The 14,542-nt window shown below is 37.3% G+C and overlaps 1 protein-coding gene across 1 annotated transcript in view; it reads left to right on the plus strand.

The window, feature by feature from the left end:
• PHEX (phosphate regulating endopeptidase X-linked) overlaps nt 1-14,542 on the plus strand; it is a 223,552-nt gene that overhangs the window by 133,875 nt on the left and 75,135 nt on the right. Inside the window, exons 13-14 of the mRNA XM_054471801.2 lie at nt 3,389-3,466; nt 13,340-13,443. Of these exons, the coding sequence (XP_054327776.1) occupies nt 3,389-3,466; nt 13,340-13,443 (182 nt within the window). The remainder of the gene's footprint in view (nt 1-3,388; nt 3,467-13,339; nt 13,444-14,542) is intronic.

The following is a 14,542-nucleotide window of genomic DNA, read 5'->3' on the forward strand; positions in this document are numbered from 1 at the left end:
GTTTTGAAGGTATAATTTGATCTGTGCTATACTTGAGTCTCTGAAACAGCAAAACCCATTATGACTATGTCCTACGGCCCTTGTAAAATCCTAAGTCTTGAGCTTCAGGATTCTGCTGATATTTAATATTTGAATTAGTTCAAGGAAGATAAGGAAAGTGTACTATCTTACTATGTTTATTTCTTGAGTGAGGAAAATTGAAAGGGACTAAAGGAAAGAACTCGTTGCCAAGAGCAGTGTCCAGAGGTCACTGGTTTTGCTTTGTGGCTTTGCTGGAATAAAACCAACGTGTTTGGGGTTGCCTAGGTCTTATATTGGGTCATCTGGAGGCAGATCTGGAGATGAGAATTCCGGTGTAAGTGATTTATTAAACAAATACTCCAAAGAGAAATCAGTAAGGGAATGGGAGAAGCAAGACAGGGAGGGATCAGAGTCCAATTTCAGGAGACATCTCAGAACTAGTCTGATCCTGCAGGGAACTTTGGAAGTACCAATTATACCTCAGAGTTTGTCCTGAATTGAGGCAAGGGGGCTGGGCTTTCATATTGCTGCATAGGGCTGCTTGGGTGGAGGCAGAGGCGGAGGCGGAGGTGCAGGTGCAGGAAAATGGGTAGAAGGCAAATAAACCCCCAGGAACTAGCTGTTTTTGATTGCAGGCAAGGAGCTCTAGTAGCTCCTAGGGCAGGCCTTCAAAAAGTCTCAGGTGTTGGCCATTAGAAAAGAAAAAACATAGATGCTGGAGGGATGTACAGAAGTTATAAAAGCGATCCCAGGGAATCTGGTCAGAGCCCTGACAGTGTACTTGTAAGCTTCTCTTTTGATTTTATGAAACCCAGAATCTGGAGAAGGGAGAGAGAAATTTTCACATGGAACTGTAAAGTTTCTCTAAAGCAAGGGTTGACGAACTTTTTCTAGAAAGGGCCAGATAAAATATTTGATGCTTTGTGGGCCACAGGGTGTCTGACCCAATTATTCAACTCTACAACTGTACTGCAGAAGCAGCCATAGTTGACACGTAAACAAATAAGTATGGCTATGTTCCAATAAAACTTTATTTATAAAAACAGGGGTAGGGTGGCTGGATTTGGCCCAGGGACCATATTTTGCCAATCCCTGCTCTTGAGGTTCTTTATATGTGCCTAAGTTTGTTTTTCCTTTATTTATTCTCTATCTGTTATAAAACACAGAGGATAATTAGTACCTTTGTCTATCTAAATGATGGTTATGACATTATGATGTATCTTAAATTATTCTAGACCACTGCCTCCAATCTTTCTGGCATCCTGGCCATCTTTCACAATGTTGCAAAGATAACCTTCCTGAAGCATGACTCATCTCCTTGTATTCCCATGCTAAACATATTTAGCTCTCTCTTAGCTATAAAATAAAATACAGGCTTGTTAACATGGCATTCAGGAATCCCTGTGATCTGACCCCAGGCCAATTTTCCTGCATTATTTTCTGTTCTCCATCCTCATGTACTTATAGTCCAGCTACATTAAATTACTCGCCCTCTCTCCAATATGCCATATCGTGTGTGTTTGCTATCTCCTTGTAGTTTTTTTCATTTTTATGTATTTAAACTGACTATATACTGTCAAAATTATATATATATATATGATGTACAACATGATGTTTTGATACATGTATACATTAGAGAATGGGTAAATTAACATATCCATCACCTCATATATTTATCATTTTTGTGGTAAGAACATTTAAAATCTACTCCTTTAGCCATTTTCAAGTGTACAATACATTGATATTAACTATAGTCACTTTGTTGTACAATACATCTCCTAAACTTATTCCTCTTATCTAAGTGAAATTTTGTATCTTTTGACCAACTCCCTAACCCCATTCCCCCACCCCTGGTAACCACCATCCTACTGTACTCTCTCCTATGAGTGTGACTGCTTAAAATTTCACATGAATGAGATCATGCAGTATTTGCCTTTTGGTGCCTGGCTTATTTTACTTAGCATGAAGTCCTACAGGTTCATCCACGTTGTCACAAATGACAGGATTTTCTTCTTTTTTAAAGCTGAATAGTATTCCATTGTGTATATATACTACATTTTATATTCCATTGCGTATATATACTACATTTTTAATCCATTCCTCTGTTGATAGACATTTAGGTTAATTCCATATCTTGGCTATTTTGAATAGTGCTTCAATGAACATGGAGGCACTCTCTTTAGCGTACTGATTTCATTTCCTTTGGATATATCCCCAGAAGTAGGATTACTGTTTTGTATGGTAGTTATATTTTTAATTTTTAGAGGAACCTCCATAGTGTTTTTCATAGTGACTGTACCAAATTATATTGCCACCAACAGTGCTCACGAGTTCCCTTTTCTCCACACCCTTACCAACACTTGTTATCTCTTGTCTTGTTGATAGTTGCCATTCTAACTGGTGATAGGTAATATCTCATTGTGTTTTTAATTTTTATTTCCGATGAGTAATGATGTGGATCATTAAAAAAATCTGTTTACCATTTGCATGTCTTTTTTTGAGAAATGTATTTTCATGTTATTTTCCCTTTTTAATTTTTTAATTTCTTTTTTTTTTTTTTTTCGAGACAGAGTCTTGTTCCATCACCCAGGCTGGAGTGCAGTAGTATGATCATAGCTCACTGCAGCCTCTACCTCCCAGGCTCAAGTGATCCTCCTGCCTTAACCTCCCAAGTAATTGGAACTATAGGCAGGTGCCACCATGCCCGGCCTTTTTTTTAAAATTTATTTTTGTAGAGACAGGGTCCCGCTGTGTTGCCCAGGCTGGTCTTGAATTCCTAGCCTCAAGCAATCCTCCTGCCTCAGCCTCCCAAAGCTCTGGGATTACAGGCACGAACCACTGTGCCCGACCTCCTTTCCCCATTTTTTAACCAGGCGATTTGCTTTCTTGATATTGAGTTGAGTTTTAAATATATTTTGGATATTAACCCTTTATCAGATGTATGGTTTGCACATATTTTTGCCTCTGTCTTTGCCCCTGTTTCTTCTCCTGGAATGTTCTTCTGGCTCTACATTTTGAAATCCTAACCATTCTCTTAAGACTCGATTCAGTCACCTTCTCCATTGAGCATTTTCTCCATGCAGAAACAGTCTCTGCTCTGGACTTTGATAACAATATTGTCTATTTCTATTAAAATTTTTATTTTGTTTACATTGTACTAGACAGTTATTTGCCATATTCACTACATTTTTAGTATACTGAGGTCTCTCAATATATATCTATATATTTTTGCCCTTCACAGTGGCTTGCATATAGTAGGTATTCAGTAAATGGAGTTTTCAGATGAAGGGCGCGTTTCTACATCTTGTGATTATTAATGATTTAAGTGCTGAAACTCTGACATTATTTTTCTTTTTCCTTTTTATAGGCGAGAGCTGTTTTGGCAAAAGTTGGCTATCCAGAGTTTATAATGAATGATACTCATGTTAATGAAGACCTCAAAGCCGTAAGTGCTAAATTTACTGTACTTTTTTTTTTTCTGGCAAGTTTTACTGGCCTTGTGCCTTTCACCTAACCCAAGTCCAAGCATTTAAAACTGGTGATGCCAGAAAACACCAACTTTTGATTAATTCCTTGGCTAGATATGAGCCTGAATATGCCAGGCAGATCACAAGATTTAGGGCAGATTCAAAATAAAGGAAGTGTCAGAAACGATGCGTAGCTGAGTGGGTACCAAAAAACAAATAGACTTGGGTTTGGCCTAATTTGATCATAAAAGAAAGAATTAAGCAAATTAAGTATGTTACAATTAGTGGGCATGTTCTAATGGCAAATGCATCATGTTTGTTGTTAAACACTTTTTATTTGCTTCATTCATATTAAATGAATAGTAATAAATCTGCCTGCTGGGAGTTAACTTCATTAAACTTTATGAGTGTTTTGGCAAATTAAATGCATATACATATCACTCTATAATTTATTGTGAATTGGATTGTATATTTGCAGTAAGTTACTGATGAAAAATAGTCCTAATTCTTTTTTATTTCAATATTTTTGGACATGTATTTTCCAGTAGGTGTATTAATTACAGGCCTTCCTAATCACAACCACTGTTATTTCCTCTCCTACAAATAGTTCTGATAAGTGATTTTTCTTCCTCATTTAAAAAAACCTGTTTTTACCATTCACTAGATTTTCTTGAAAATGTAGTCTTTTGAAATTCTTTAAGTAACTATAGTTCTGAGGTATAGCTCTTTCCTGAAATTGTGGTTCAACAAGTGGCATATCTGAAAACAATCCCAGCTTTGTAGAGGAGCATCAAAATTTTACAAGACTATTCAAAAGAGAGAAAGCATTAATTAGAATCTTCCTCCATTGGGCTCTAAGATATAGCCCCCCAAAATATTGATACAGTTGCTCTGGAAGAAAATAATTATGCCTCATAGCATCCTAAAACTCAGTCTATCTTATTATACACTGTTTTGATGATGCTGAAAATCCCATTACTATTATTGTAACTAAAAATATTGAAGCACTTGACATATTCATGTACGTTATCTTTTAATTCCTTCAGTGATTCTGTGAAATAGATGATGTTCATTCCCATTTTGCGGAAAAGGACATAGAGACTCAGTAATTTAAGTGAGCTCCTCAGTTCCACACAGAGTTTCAGAGCCAGGACTGATATCTGGGCTCAGGAAGCTCTGCCTATAATCAGAGAAGGGATTCTTGAGGGTCCTTTTTAGGCAGCTATGCTGGAGGAACAGAGGCATCAGGGTGGAGACTTGGAGGGAAGGCCATGTTATCAAATGGTTAAGAGCTCCAGTATCATGGGCCTGGGTTTGAATTCCGCTTCTTCCACTTACTAGTTATTTCATCCTGTGTAGGTTACTTAACTTCAGTTAGCCTTCCTTTAGTTATCTGGCTACTGGAAATATAATAACCAAGTCTTAGTATTGTTGGGAAGGTTAGATGAGATTATATAAATGTAAAAGCACCTGGCATAATACTCTGGCACAGAGTATAGCCTACTTCCTATAAAGGGTAGCTTTGCAGATCAATATGGACCATTTGTGGTCCATTTTCAAATCAGCCTTATAAAATATTCCATTTCATTGATCCTTAATAGAAATAGACTCAAGCGTGAATTTCTACCAATTTTGGAAATATCTCTATATCAGCCAGGAAAGCAAAAAGCACACCCGGTATTTTAAACAGGGAATTTAATACAGGAAATAGGAAGGCAAGAAAAGGGAAAATAGATAAACCACAGGTTAAACTGCTGTTGCTACTAAGAAGAGTATCACCAGGGCACAAAGTACCTTAGCAGGAGAACCTGGGTAACTCCATACTATTGGTACATATTCTGAGTCAGGATGTGGATGAGAAGGTTTGAGAGACAGTTTGATGTAGAGGTTATAAATAGGGACCCTGGAGTCAAAGTGCTTGGAGTAAAACCCGCAGTCTACCATGTACTACCGTGTTACCTAGGGTAGGTTATGTATCCTCTCTGTGCCTTTCTTCATCTGAAGAATGAAGGTCATACCAATCCCTCCCGTACAGGATTTCTGGGAGGATCAAATAAGTTAACATATTTAAAGTGTTAGAATGAACCCTAACATACAATCAGCACAATATAAGTGTTAGCTATGACATCCTCAATTCACACTTGTGGTAGTGGACTATTTTGGTTTGAAAAAGTCCTCATGAATTAACTCATGCACTGTCCACATCCCTCAAATTGATTTAAAAGGGTATACAGATGGAGCAGTCTCAAGCTTTAATCGAATAAGGTAGCACTTAAGGCTTACTCACAATATTTAGTTGATCAAGTTTTGTTGGCATTCTGTTGCTAAGTTCGGAGCCCCAAATTTAAGGACCCACTGAATGCAATATCTTTTGTGAAAAGAAACCAGATGCCAAACAGGATGCCATGTTGGCTATGCTTCTTTGTTTCTCTGAGGCCTGAACTGAAGACATTACACACCAAGATTTTTAATCACTTCTTTGAAGAAATGGCTTTCATCTGACTCATTGCCAAAGCAGACACAGTTACACCCAAGAGTTTTAACAGTTTAAAAACCTGACAGTGAAAAAAATTCCAGGTACATGAAGTAAAAAGACATTTGTATTCAGAAACTGACTGTTTTAGTCCACTTACATGTTGCTATAAAGAAATACCCGAGACTGGATAATTTATGGAGGAAAGAGGTTTAATTGACTCACAGTTCCACATGGCTGGGGAGGCCTCAGGAAACCTACAATCATGGCGGAAAGTGAAGGGGAAACAGGTACCTTCTTCACAAGGCGGCAGGAGGGAAGGGTGAGAGTTCAGGAAAAAACTGCCACTTTTAAAACCATCAGATCTCATGAGAACTCACTATCACAAGAACAGCATGGGGGAAACTGCCCCCATGATTCAATCACCTCCCTCCCTTGACATATGGGGATTACAAGTCCCTCCCTCGATACGTGGGGATTACAATTCAAGATGAGATTTGGGCTTTCTCACTTTCTCTCCCCCTCAACCCCCGCCCTTTTCTTTTTCTGACAATGACTTCAGTCCCTCCTCCAAAGCTCAGCTCTGGAGTGGCAGTTCTCCTCTACTCTCCTAAGTGATGGTACCGTCACCTCCTCCCTTCTGTGACCCTAGACACAGGAGTAGCAGCTGTGTACTCCTGTGACTCTCACAGAGCCAAATCATATCACTGATAGAGAAAGTGAATAAAACCCACCCTAAAAATAGGTAAAGGATGATATGATAGATTGTAACATTGTCACTGAGGGCAATAGCAAAAAGACTCAAGTATTCCTGGTACACAATGAGACTGTTTTCAGTTTTAAGAAACATGTAGATAAGGACTGCTATAGGACCTATGAGAAATTTCTGGTAATATGAGCTCTGAGCATGAGAGGCTGTTACAAATGAAAAACAGCATGCTGCATTTGAGACAGGTGGAGATATGATTCATCAGGCACAAATGCAAAAGGAAAGAGGAGCGAGATTACTTGATGGATCAGAAGAAGGTCAAGGAGAAGTGTTGAAAATTGAAGTTGGGCTCATGTGGAAATAAAAGCAAACGAGATAGAATTAAGAGGTAAATATGCAAAGGAATCAGAAATTTTTTCTTTAAGGATGACAAGGTAAACTGAGGTACTCAGCAAAGCATTTCTGAACAACAGTCCTGTAGTTTTTGAAAAGAACAGGAAGAAATAAAATGCCCTTTATTTGAACCCCCATCGACATGCGGGAAAGCCTATTAGCCTAAAAAGGTAGGCATGAGCCCATTTTCAAATCAGCCTAATAAAGTATTCCATTTCATTGATTCTTAATAGAAATAGATTCAAGCAGTGAGTTTCTCCCAATTTCGGAAATATTTCAGTATTAGCCAGGAAAGCAAAAAGCACACTAGATATTTTAAACAGGGAATTTAATACATGAAATATGTTTGAAGGCAAGAAGAGGGAAAAATGAGACAAACCACAGGTTAGTAACTTTAGAAAGCAGCTGCTACTCCTGTGCCTAGGGTCACAGAAGGGAGGAGGTGATGGTACCGTCACTTAGGAGAGTAGAGGAGAACTGCCACTCCAGAGCTGAGCTTTGCAGGAGGAACTAAAGATTCTTCCAGAGTCATTGTCAGAAAAAGAAAAGGGAGGAGTAGAGGGGGAGAGAGAGTGACAGGGAGCAACACAGCACCCTTTTCCCTCCTGCAACCCACTGATTTCCTCTAGTGCCTCCTATTTGCAGGAAGCTAATTGGCAAAGGAGCTTGGGAAACAGTTTTCAGATTCCCAGTCCCCAGCATCACGGAATAGAGTGAAAGGGTAGGCATGTAGCTGAAAAACTATAGGTAAATAACCAGCTCAATTAGGGACGTTACTAAGGACTAAAGTCAGAATCATGGCTGGCCTCCATTTACTTAGGAGAATTGGAAATGAGAAATTTTTCAGAGGCCAAAGTTTCTGGTGAGTGATACACACATATATACATATAAATGTGCATATAGGGATATGCAGATATGTGAACCTATGTAAGATTCTCTGTGGTGGGTCTGGTCTGCTTTGGCCAGTGAAACACTAGTGTGTGTGTGTGTGTGTGTGTGTGTGTGTGTGTGTACATGACAGAGAGTGCCACTATGCAAGAGTGAGGTGATATTCAGATGGAATGCTAGAATGCTGCAGAAAAAAAGGTTGTTAAAATATTAAAATAATTCTTTACTATTTGTTAAAAAACACAAAACATTGCGCTCAGCTCTTTTAAGGGATCCCTGGCCATCATGGCACTAGAGAGCTAAGGGTGGGCATTGGAGGTAGGGCACCCTGGTGCCCCCCAACCTTCCAGCCAGGCCTCTGTAACTCTCTCACATTGGCCTTCATCCAGACTGTTCCGCTGGTCAGAGCAGACCAAGACCAGCCCCAGTGTGGAGATGGGACATCTGGTTCCAGTGCTAATGTGCTGGCTGGAACTCCCTGAGACCCACCTTCACATAGCTGTTTGTGGGAATTGCATCCTCCATGGTACACTGTATATGTGGATTATTAAACATTTTGAACATCACCTCAGTATATATTAGGTTGGTGCAAAAGTAATTGTGGTTTTTGCCATTACTATTAATGCCAAAAACTGCAATTACTTTTGCACCAACATAATAAGTATGTCTACATGTATAGACACACATTACTTTTGGACAAAGCCATCTAAACACACCAGTCTTGCATATTGCTTTGTTGTTTGAATAAGGGAACATGTAGATATAAAATACGGATTCCGTTAAGTATTCAGAAAATCCTTTGGGTGCCTAACATAGAATCTTTCTAATAGATATTTGGATATATCTCTGAGTATCTTTAAATGGATTTAAATTAAATGAAAGGTGTCCTAGAATTTACACTTCATACTGGCACAGTAAGGAAAGTACCACAATTAGTGCTTCAGTATTTTTCATCTGCCTATTCTTACATGTGGGCCGAAGCCTATACTACAGATCATTTGCATTCTTATGTACTGTCTCATAAACATGTACTTATCCTACAGAGGAGCTGAACACATTTCCTTGTTCTGCACTTATTACAGGTTCCCCACCTTTGGGGTGGTGGTGGTGGTAATAACTTTATTCTTCCATTTAGTCTGTGGATCTGGGGTAGGATATTCAAGAAGAGAAATGTAGGCTCTCCTGAATTTTACGATCAGGATAGCTGTTCCTGGGAAATGACACAAGAGTCCCAATTAATTCCCCAAAGGTCATGCAATTGAAAAGTCAAGAGATGGAACTGATTGAAAGTGATCATCAACTTGACCTAGACTTTTTCCAGTAACTGAAAGGACAAGAGGCTTTTGAGCCAAGTATTGTCTCTTGCCGAATTTAATTTCTTCATTTTGGAGATTACAAGCGGCTTTAAAATATTCATGCGAATTCATTCTTGTTTCTACTTCTAGAAAAAACAGAACTTTCTCAATAGTTGCTAGGTTTCAATTCTTTTTCTCATCCAAGGACCTTTTGAAATATTTAAAATTATCAAAATATTATTACAATTAGCAAGTCTTCTAAAAGTAAAAACTGATCCCACTGATATTATTTTTTTAAAGTTAATATTTTTGAAGGAAATTCTTCTGAGAAAATTTCCCAGAAAGTGTTCTGAGCCCAAGAACATATCTGAATTTTCTATCAGTTATAATCATATTCTGAAGGTTTTGGCAGAAAATTTGGGAACTAGAGAAAATGCACTCATAATATTGCTACATAATATATACTTCTGTTACAGTTTATTAATTTGTTTTTCTCTATTTCTGTACAGCTGTAATTGATGTTTACATATAATTTGGTATACCAACCTTTACAGTTAACATATTGTTTTGTTACTGTCTTTATAGCCTTTGTTACCATTATTTTAACAGTTATATAGTATTTCAAGTAAGTTGTATCATGATTTATTTAATCACTGCTTCTACTCCCTTCCTCAATCTTACTTTGTCCTTGAATCACTGGTTCTCTTATTAAGACCAATGAAAATAACATTGGAGTCAGAGCCAAATGACTAGGACGGTGTAGCTTTGCCAAATTCCATAATCTCCTTAGCCCTGTTTCCCATCTATCATATGTGAATAACAGTGACTGGCCCCTGCCTACCCCCAAACACTTAACCTGTCTCAAGGAAAAACGTAAGACCTGTCCTCTATTACTTGTGATTTCCATTAAATAAATGGAATAGATCAATTAAACCAGGCTAAGAAAGAAGAAATATTCTCAACTTAATAATGAAAACAATTTTTAAATTATCTTTCTAAACATAAATAAGCTATGGAAAATTGTAATTAATTACCTCTGAGTTTTGTTCCCCCCAATTATTTTCAGGGTTCTGGTAGGTCCTTACTTATCTAATGTATTTTTAGACTTGGAACGCTTTTCTTCTTTACAAAGTTTTTTTTTTTTTTTTTAAATTTTTAGGCAGAGTCTCCCTCTTTTGCCCAGGCTGGAGTGCAGTGGCACAATCTCGGCTCACTGCAACCTCCGCCTCCCAGGTTCAAATGATTCTCCTGCCTCAGCCTCCCGAGTAGCTGCAATTACAAGCACGTGCCACCACACCTGGGTAATTTTCATATTTTTAGTAGAGACGGGATTTCACCATGTTGGCCAGGCTGGCCTCAAACTCCTGACCTCAAGTGATCTGCCAGCCTGGGCCTCCCAAAGTGTTGGGATTACAGGCGTGAGTCACTGCGCCCGGCCCTTTAAAAAGTTTTGAGATGGCTTTCTGTTTAATGTCTGTAGACCAATCTGAATGTCAAGGGATTTTTTTTTTTTTTTCAGATGGAACAGTAATGAAAGTATCACAATTAGCAAGTTTTCTAAAAGTAAAAACTGACCCCACTGATATTATTTTTAAAAAGTTAATATTTTTGAAAGAAATTCCTCTGAGAGAATTTCCCAAAATGTGTTCTGAACCCAAGAACATACCTGAATTTTCTATCAGTTACAATCATATTCCGAAGGTTTTGGCAGAGCTGTCTTGGAAACAAAAGCTGAAAAAGGCAAAGGGTTGAACAGTGGACACATCTTTTAACCATATGATCTGGGAATGCCTTAGGATTGCTAGTAAGGTTGCTTTCTATAATAAGGTGCTTACTCTGTTTCTTCTGAGGCTAAAAGAAAACCTTTATCTTAAAATACAATCAATTATAAGATTTTGGCCAGCGTGGTGGCCCACACCTGTAATCCCAGCACTTTGGGAGGCCAAGGCGGGCGGATCACTTGAATCCAGGAATTCAAGGCCAGCCTGGCCAACATGGCAAGACCCCATCTCTACTAAAAATATAAAAATTAGCTGGGCATGGTAGTGCATGTCTGTAATCCCAGCTACTCGAGAGGCTGAGGCACAAGAATTGCATGAACCTGGGAGGAGGAGGTTGCAGTGAGCTGAAATTGCACCGCTGCACTCTAGCCTGGGTGACAGAGCGAGACTCTGTCTCAAAAAAAAAAAAAAAAAAAATATATATATATATATATGTGTGTGTGTATATATATGTGTGTATGTATATGTAGATATGATTTCTTTTTATTATGAAGCATTTCAAATGTTGGAACATGAGTAAAATAATTTGAACACATCTATTTTAACACATATTAAACATATTGCTATATTAGCTTTGTACATGCACACACACATTTTAAATGAACAAAACAGATGCATTTGAAATTTTGTCTGTAATTTTCCTTGATCTAATCTCCTTCCTGTGTGTCTATCTCCATCTCTGCGTATAAACACTACCTTGAGTTCAGTCTTATTATTGTTATTCCCATGCCTTTCTTTATGCTTTTGCTACATAGGTACGCGTCCATAAACAGCATACAGTGTTGTTTTGCATGTTTAAAAACTTTAGATTTCCTCATAGATATAACTTACCTTATTCACTCTGCATAATTTTTAAGATTATTTCATGTTCATGCATACAGAACAATCATTTAAACTGTTGTATTGCCTTCCATTATGTGAATATACCACAATTTGTTTATCAGCCCCTCTTCCCTGAGCAAGCAGTTTGAGGGACAATTTAAAGTCATAGCTTTATAATTTGTTGGCCAAGCAGAACAGAGAGGATGCCAGGAATCAATATTTTTATTTCTGCCTTTCTCCATGTGCCTTCAGTTATTTTACTCCTTCCTTTATATTTTGGCTTGGTCTCCTGGAAAGATTGTTAAGATGACTCCTTAACAAAAACTTCTCCACGGAGATGAGTACCCACTCTGTGTTGGGAGGAGCTAAATGTGAGCCAGACATTTGTCAACAAGTAGGTGACTGTCGAACCTATTACCATCAAATTGCATATATACACTCGTATCTATAATGTAATGCCTTGTGGGTTTTATATACATGCATATTTTACTTTTTGCTTTTAAAAGACTATTAAAGTTATAAAAATTACAGTTAATAAGAATTTGGTTACCCTTGGTTATCTCCTTATTCAAATGTGTATTTTTCTTAATTTCCATAGTAATATATTTAAAAACCCAAGCATTGGCGGTCACTACAAACTATTGCATGAACAGCTCCACAGATCTTATTTACAATAAATAGCTAGGTTAGGTATTGCTAGTTTTGTAGATGGAGCGCCTATAGAATGGAAACTGTCTGCCATTCTCCTTCCAAAACAAGAAAAGGAACTAAAAGATCAATTATGTCTGTTTCCCTGTCTTAATAGACAACATTGTTGTGAGCTGCTATCAACTTTCTGTGTTCCCAAGCAAGCTATAATCTATGATTTGCCTCTGTAATTTCATTAATATTTAGTGACCAGAGACTTTTTGAGTGTTAACAGATACATTCTGTTAATAATGATTCTGGTGACTTCATTGTGCTTATGGTGGAAAATAGGTCTCTGAATCACATTTATTGTTTTCCTTTACGAACAACTACCACTTATTTGACTAAACCATTGTCCATAAGCTAAATGAGTTTTCAGCCAACTAAGCTGCATGTTACTTAAAAAACTTACGTGACAAATAAACAAAGTACACATTTTAAAAAAGATCAAGGACTCGTGAGCCAAGAAATTTCAAACCAAAGATAATATGTTTTATAAAGGTTAAAGTAGATTTTTCAATTAGAAAGTAAATGGAACGCATTGTAAATGACTGAAGCTTCTCTTGTTGTGTTTTTACTGTGATCCAGAAATGACTATATTGATTTTTGAAGTTTTTACGTTAACAGAAAATCACTGAGACTAAATTTCATGGCTTTGTGAATTCTGGGTTAACTGATAACAGCTGAGAGAGGCTGTGACTGATGCAGCTTCTGCTAGTTGCTCCTTCCTATGCTGAAGTATTTTTTTAGAGCCATCTTTTATCTTTACTTAGAACAATGATGTTGTGGTTTGTTTTATTCAGATCAAGTTTTCAGAATCCGACTACTTTGGCAACGTCCTACAAACTCGCAAGTATTTAGCACAGTCTGATTTCTTCTGGCTAAGAAAAGCCGTTCCAAAAACAGAGTGAGTATTAAAAAAAAAAAAAAAAGTTAAATAGATAAATACATTGGTGAGAAGCAGAATCTCTTTAGATTAAACTTTGTAATTCCCCTCAAGTCAGAGTAGCTGGCTTGCCAGTTAACTTGTTTTAGCAAAATCTGTGTCATGTTTTGCCAACTCTTATTTTTTATATTACGTGATTCAGATCTTAAGTCTAATTACAGGTCCCCCATTTCTAGCATCAACACATATCAAGAGAAGGCTTATTAGGATGCAAACATTAAAGTTATTTCTAGATCTAGTTATGAATATATATAGAGGGAATAATTTCTCTGGATTTTTACATTCGTGTAGTAACTTTTGAAGATCTTAAAAAAGAATAAATACTTAAACTATGATTAGAAAAGTCAAAGTAAATGTATAGAAGCAACTAGAAAATATTTGTTGAGGTAATGCCTGTCAAAGAACTGTTAGCTATATTGTTTTTATCTAATAGCAGTTATGATTTATTTGCCTTCCTCTCAGCTGCCTATAGGAGTTTTTCCTACAGATAGGAGAGTTTCCTTAGGAACTTTTAGGCCCAGGGCCCACCAGCTATGATTTCATCCCTTAGCAAAATGTCAGTGATGAATGTAGCAGCTAACAATTATTATTTGTTTACATTGTACCAGAAAGTGCTTTACAATTTTTAATTCATTTTATCCTCATATGAATTCTGTGTGGTATAGGTACTGTTATCCCCATTTTACAGGAAAATAAAAGGCTTACATCTGAGAAATTCTTCAGCTTAGGTTTGGATCACGTTTTGTTCTGTCTGCTGGTGCTTTTGATTCCTGGGACTGGATTCTGTTCTGCTAAGGCCCACTTCTCCAATGCTTTTTTTCTCTCTGTTCTCCAGATTGGATAATTTCTATTGGTCTGGATTTCAACTCCAGAATTTCTTTTTTTAATTTAATTGTATTATTATTTTTTAACTTATTTTTTATTTCAGTAGATTTTGGGGGAACAGATGGTGGTTGGTTACATGAATAAGTTCTTTAGTGGTGATTTCTGAGATTTCAGTGCACCCATCACGCGAGCAGTGTACATGTATACTGTATCAGTGTGTAGTCTTTTATTCCTC

Source organism: Pongo pygmaeus, chromosome X (assembly GCF_028885625.2).
Source record: "Pongo pygmaeus isolate AG05252 chromosome X, NHGRI_mPonPyg2-v2.0_pri, whole genome shotgun sequence".
Lineage (NCBI taxonomy): Eukaryota > Metazoa > Chordata > Mammalia > Primates > Hominidae > Pongo > Pongo pygmaeus.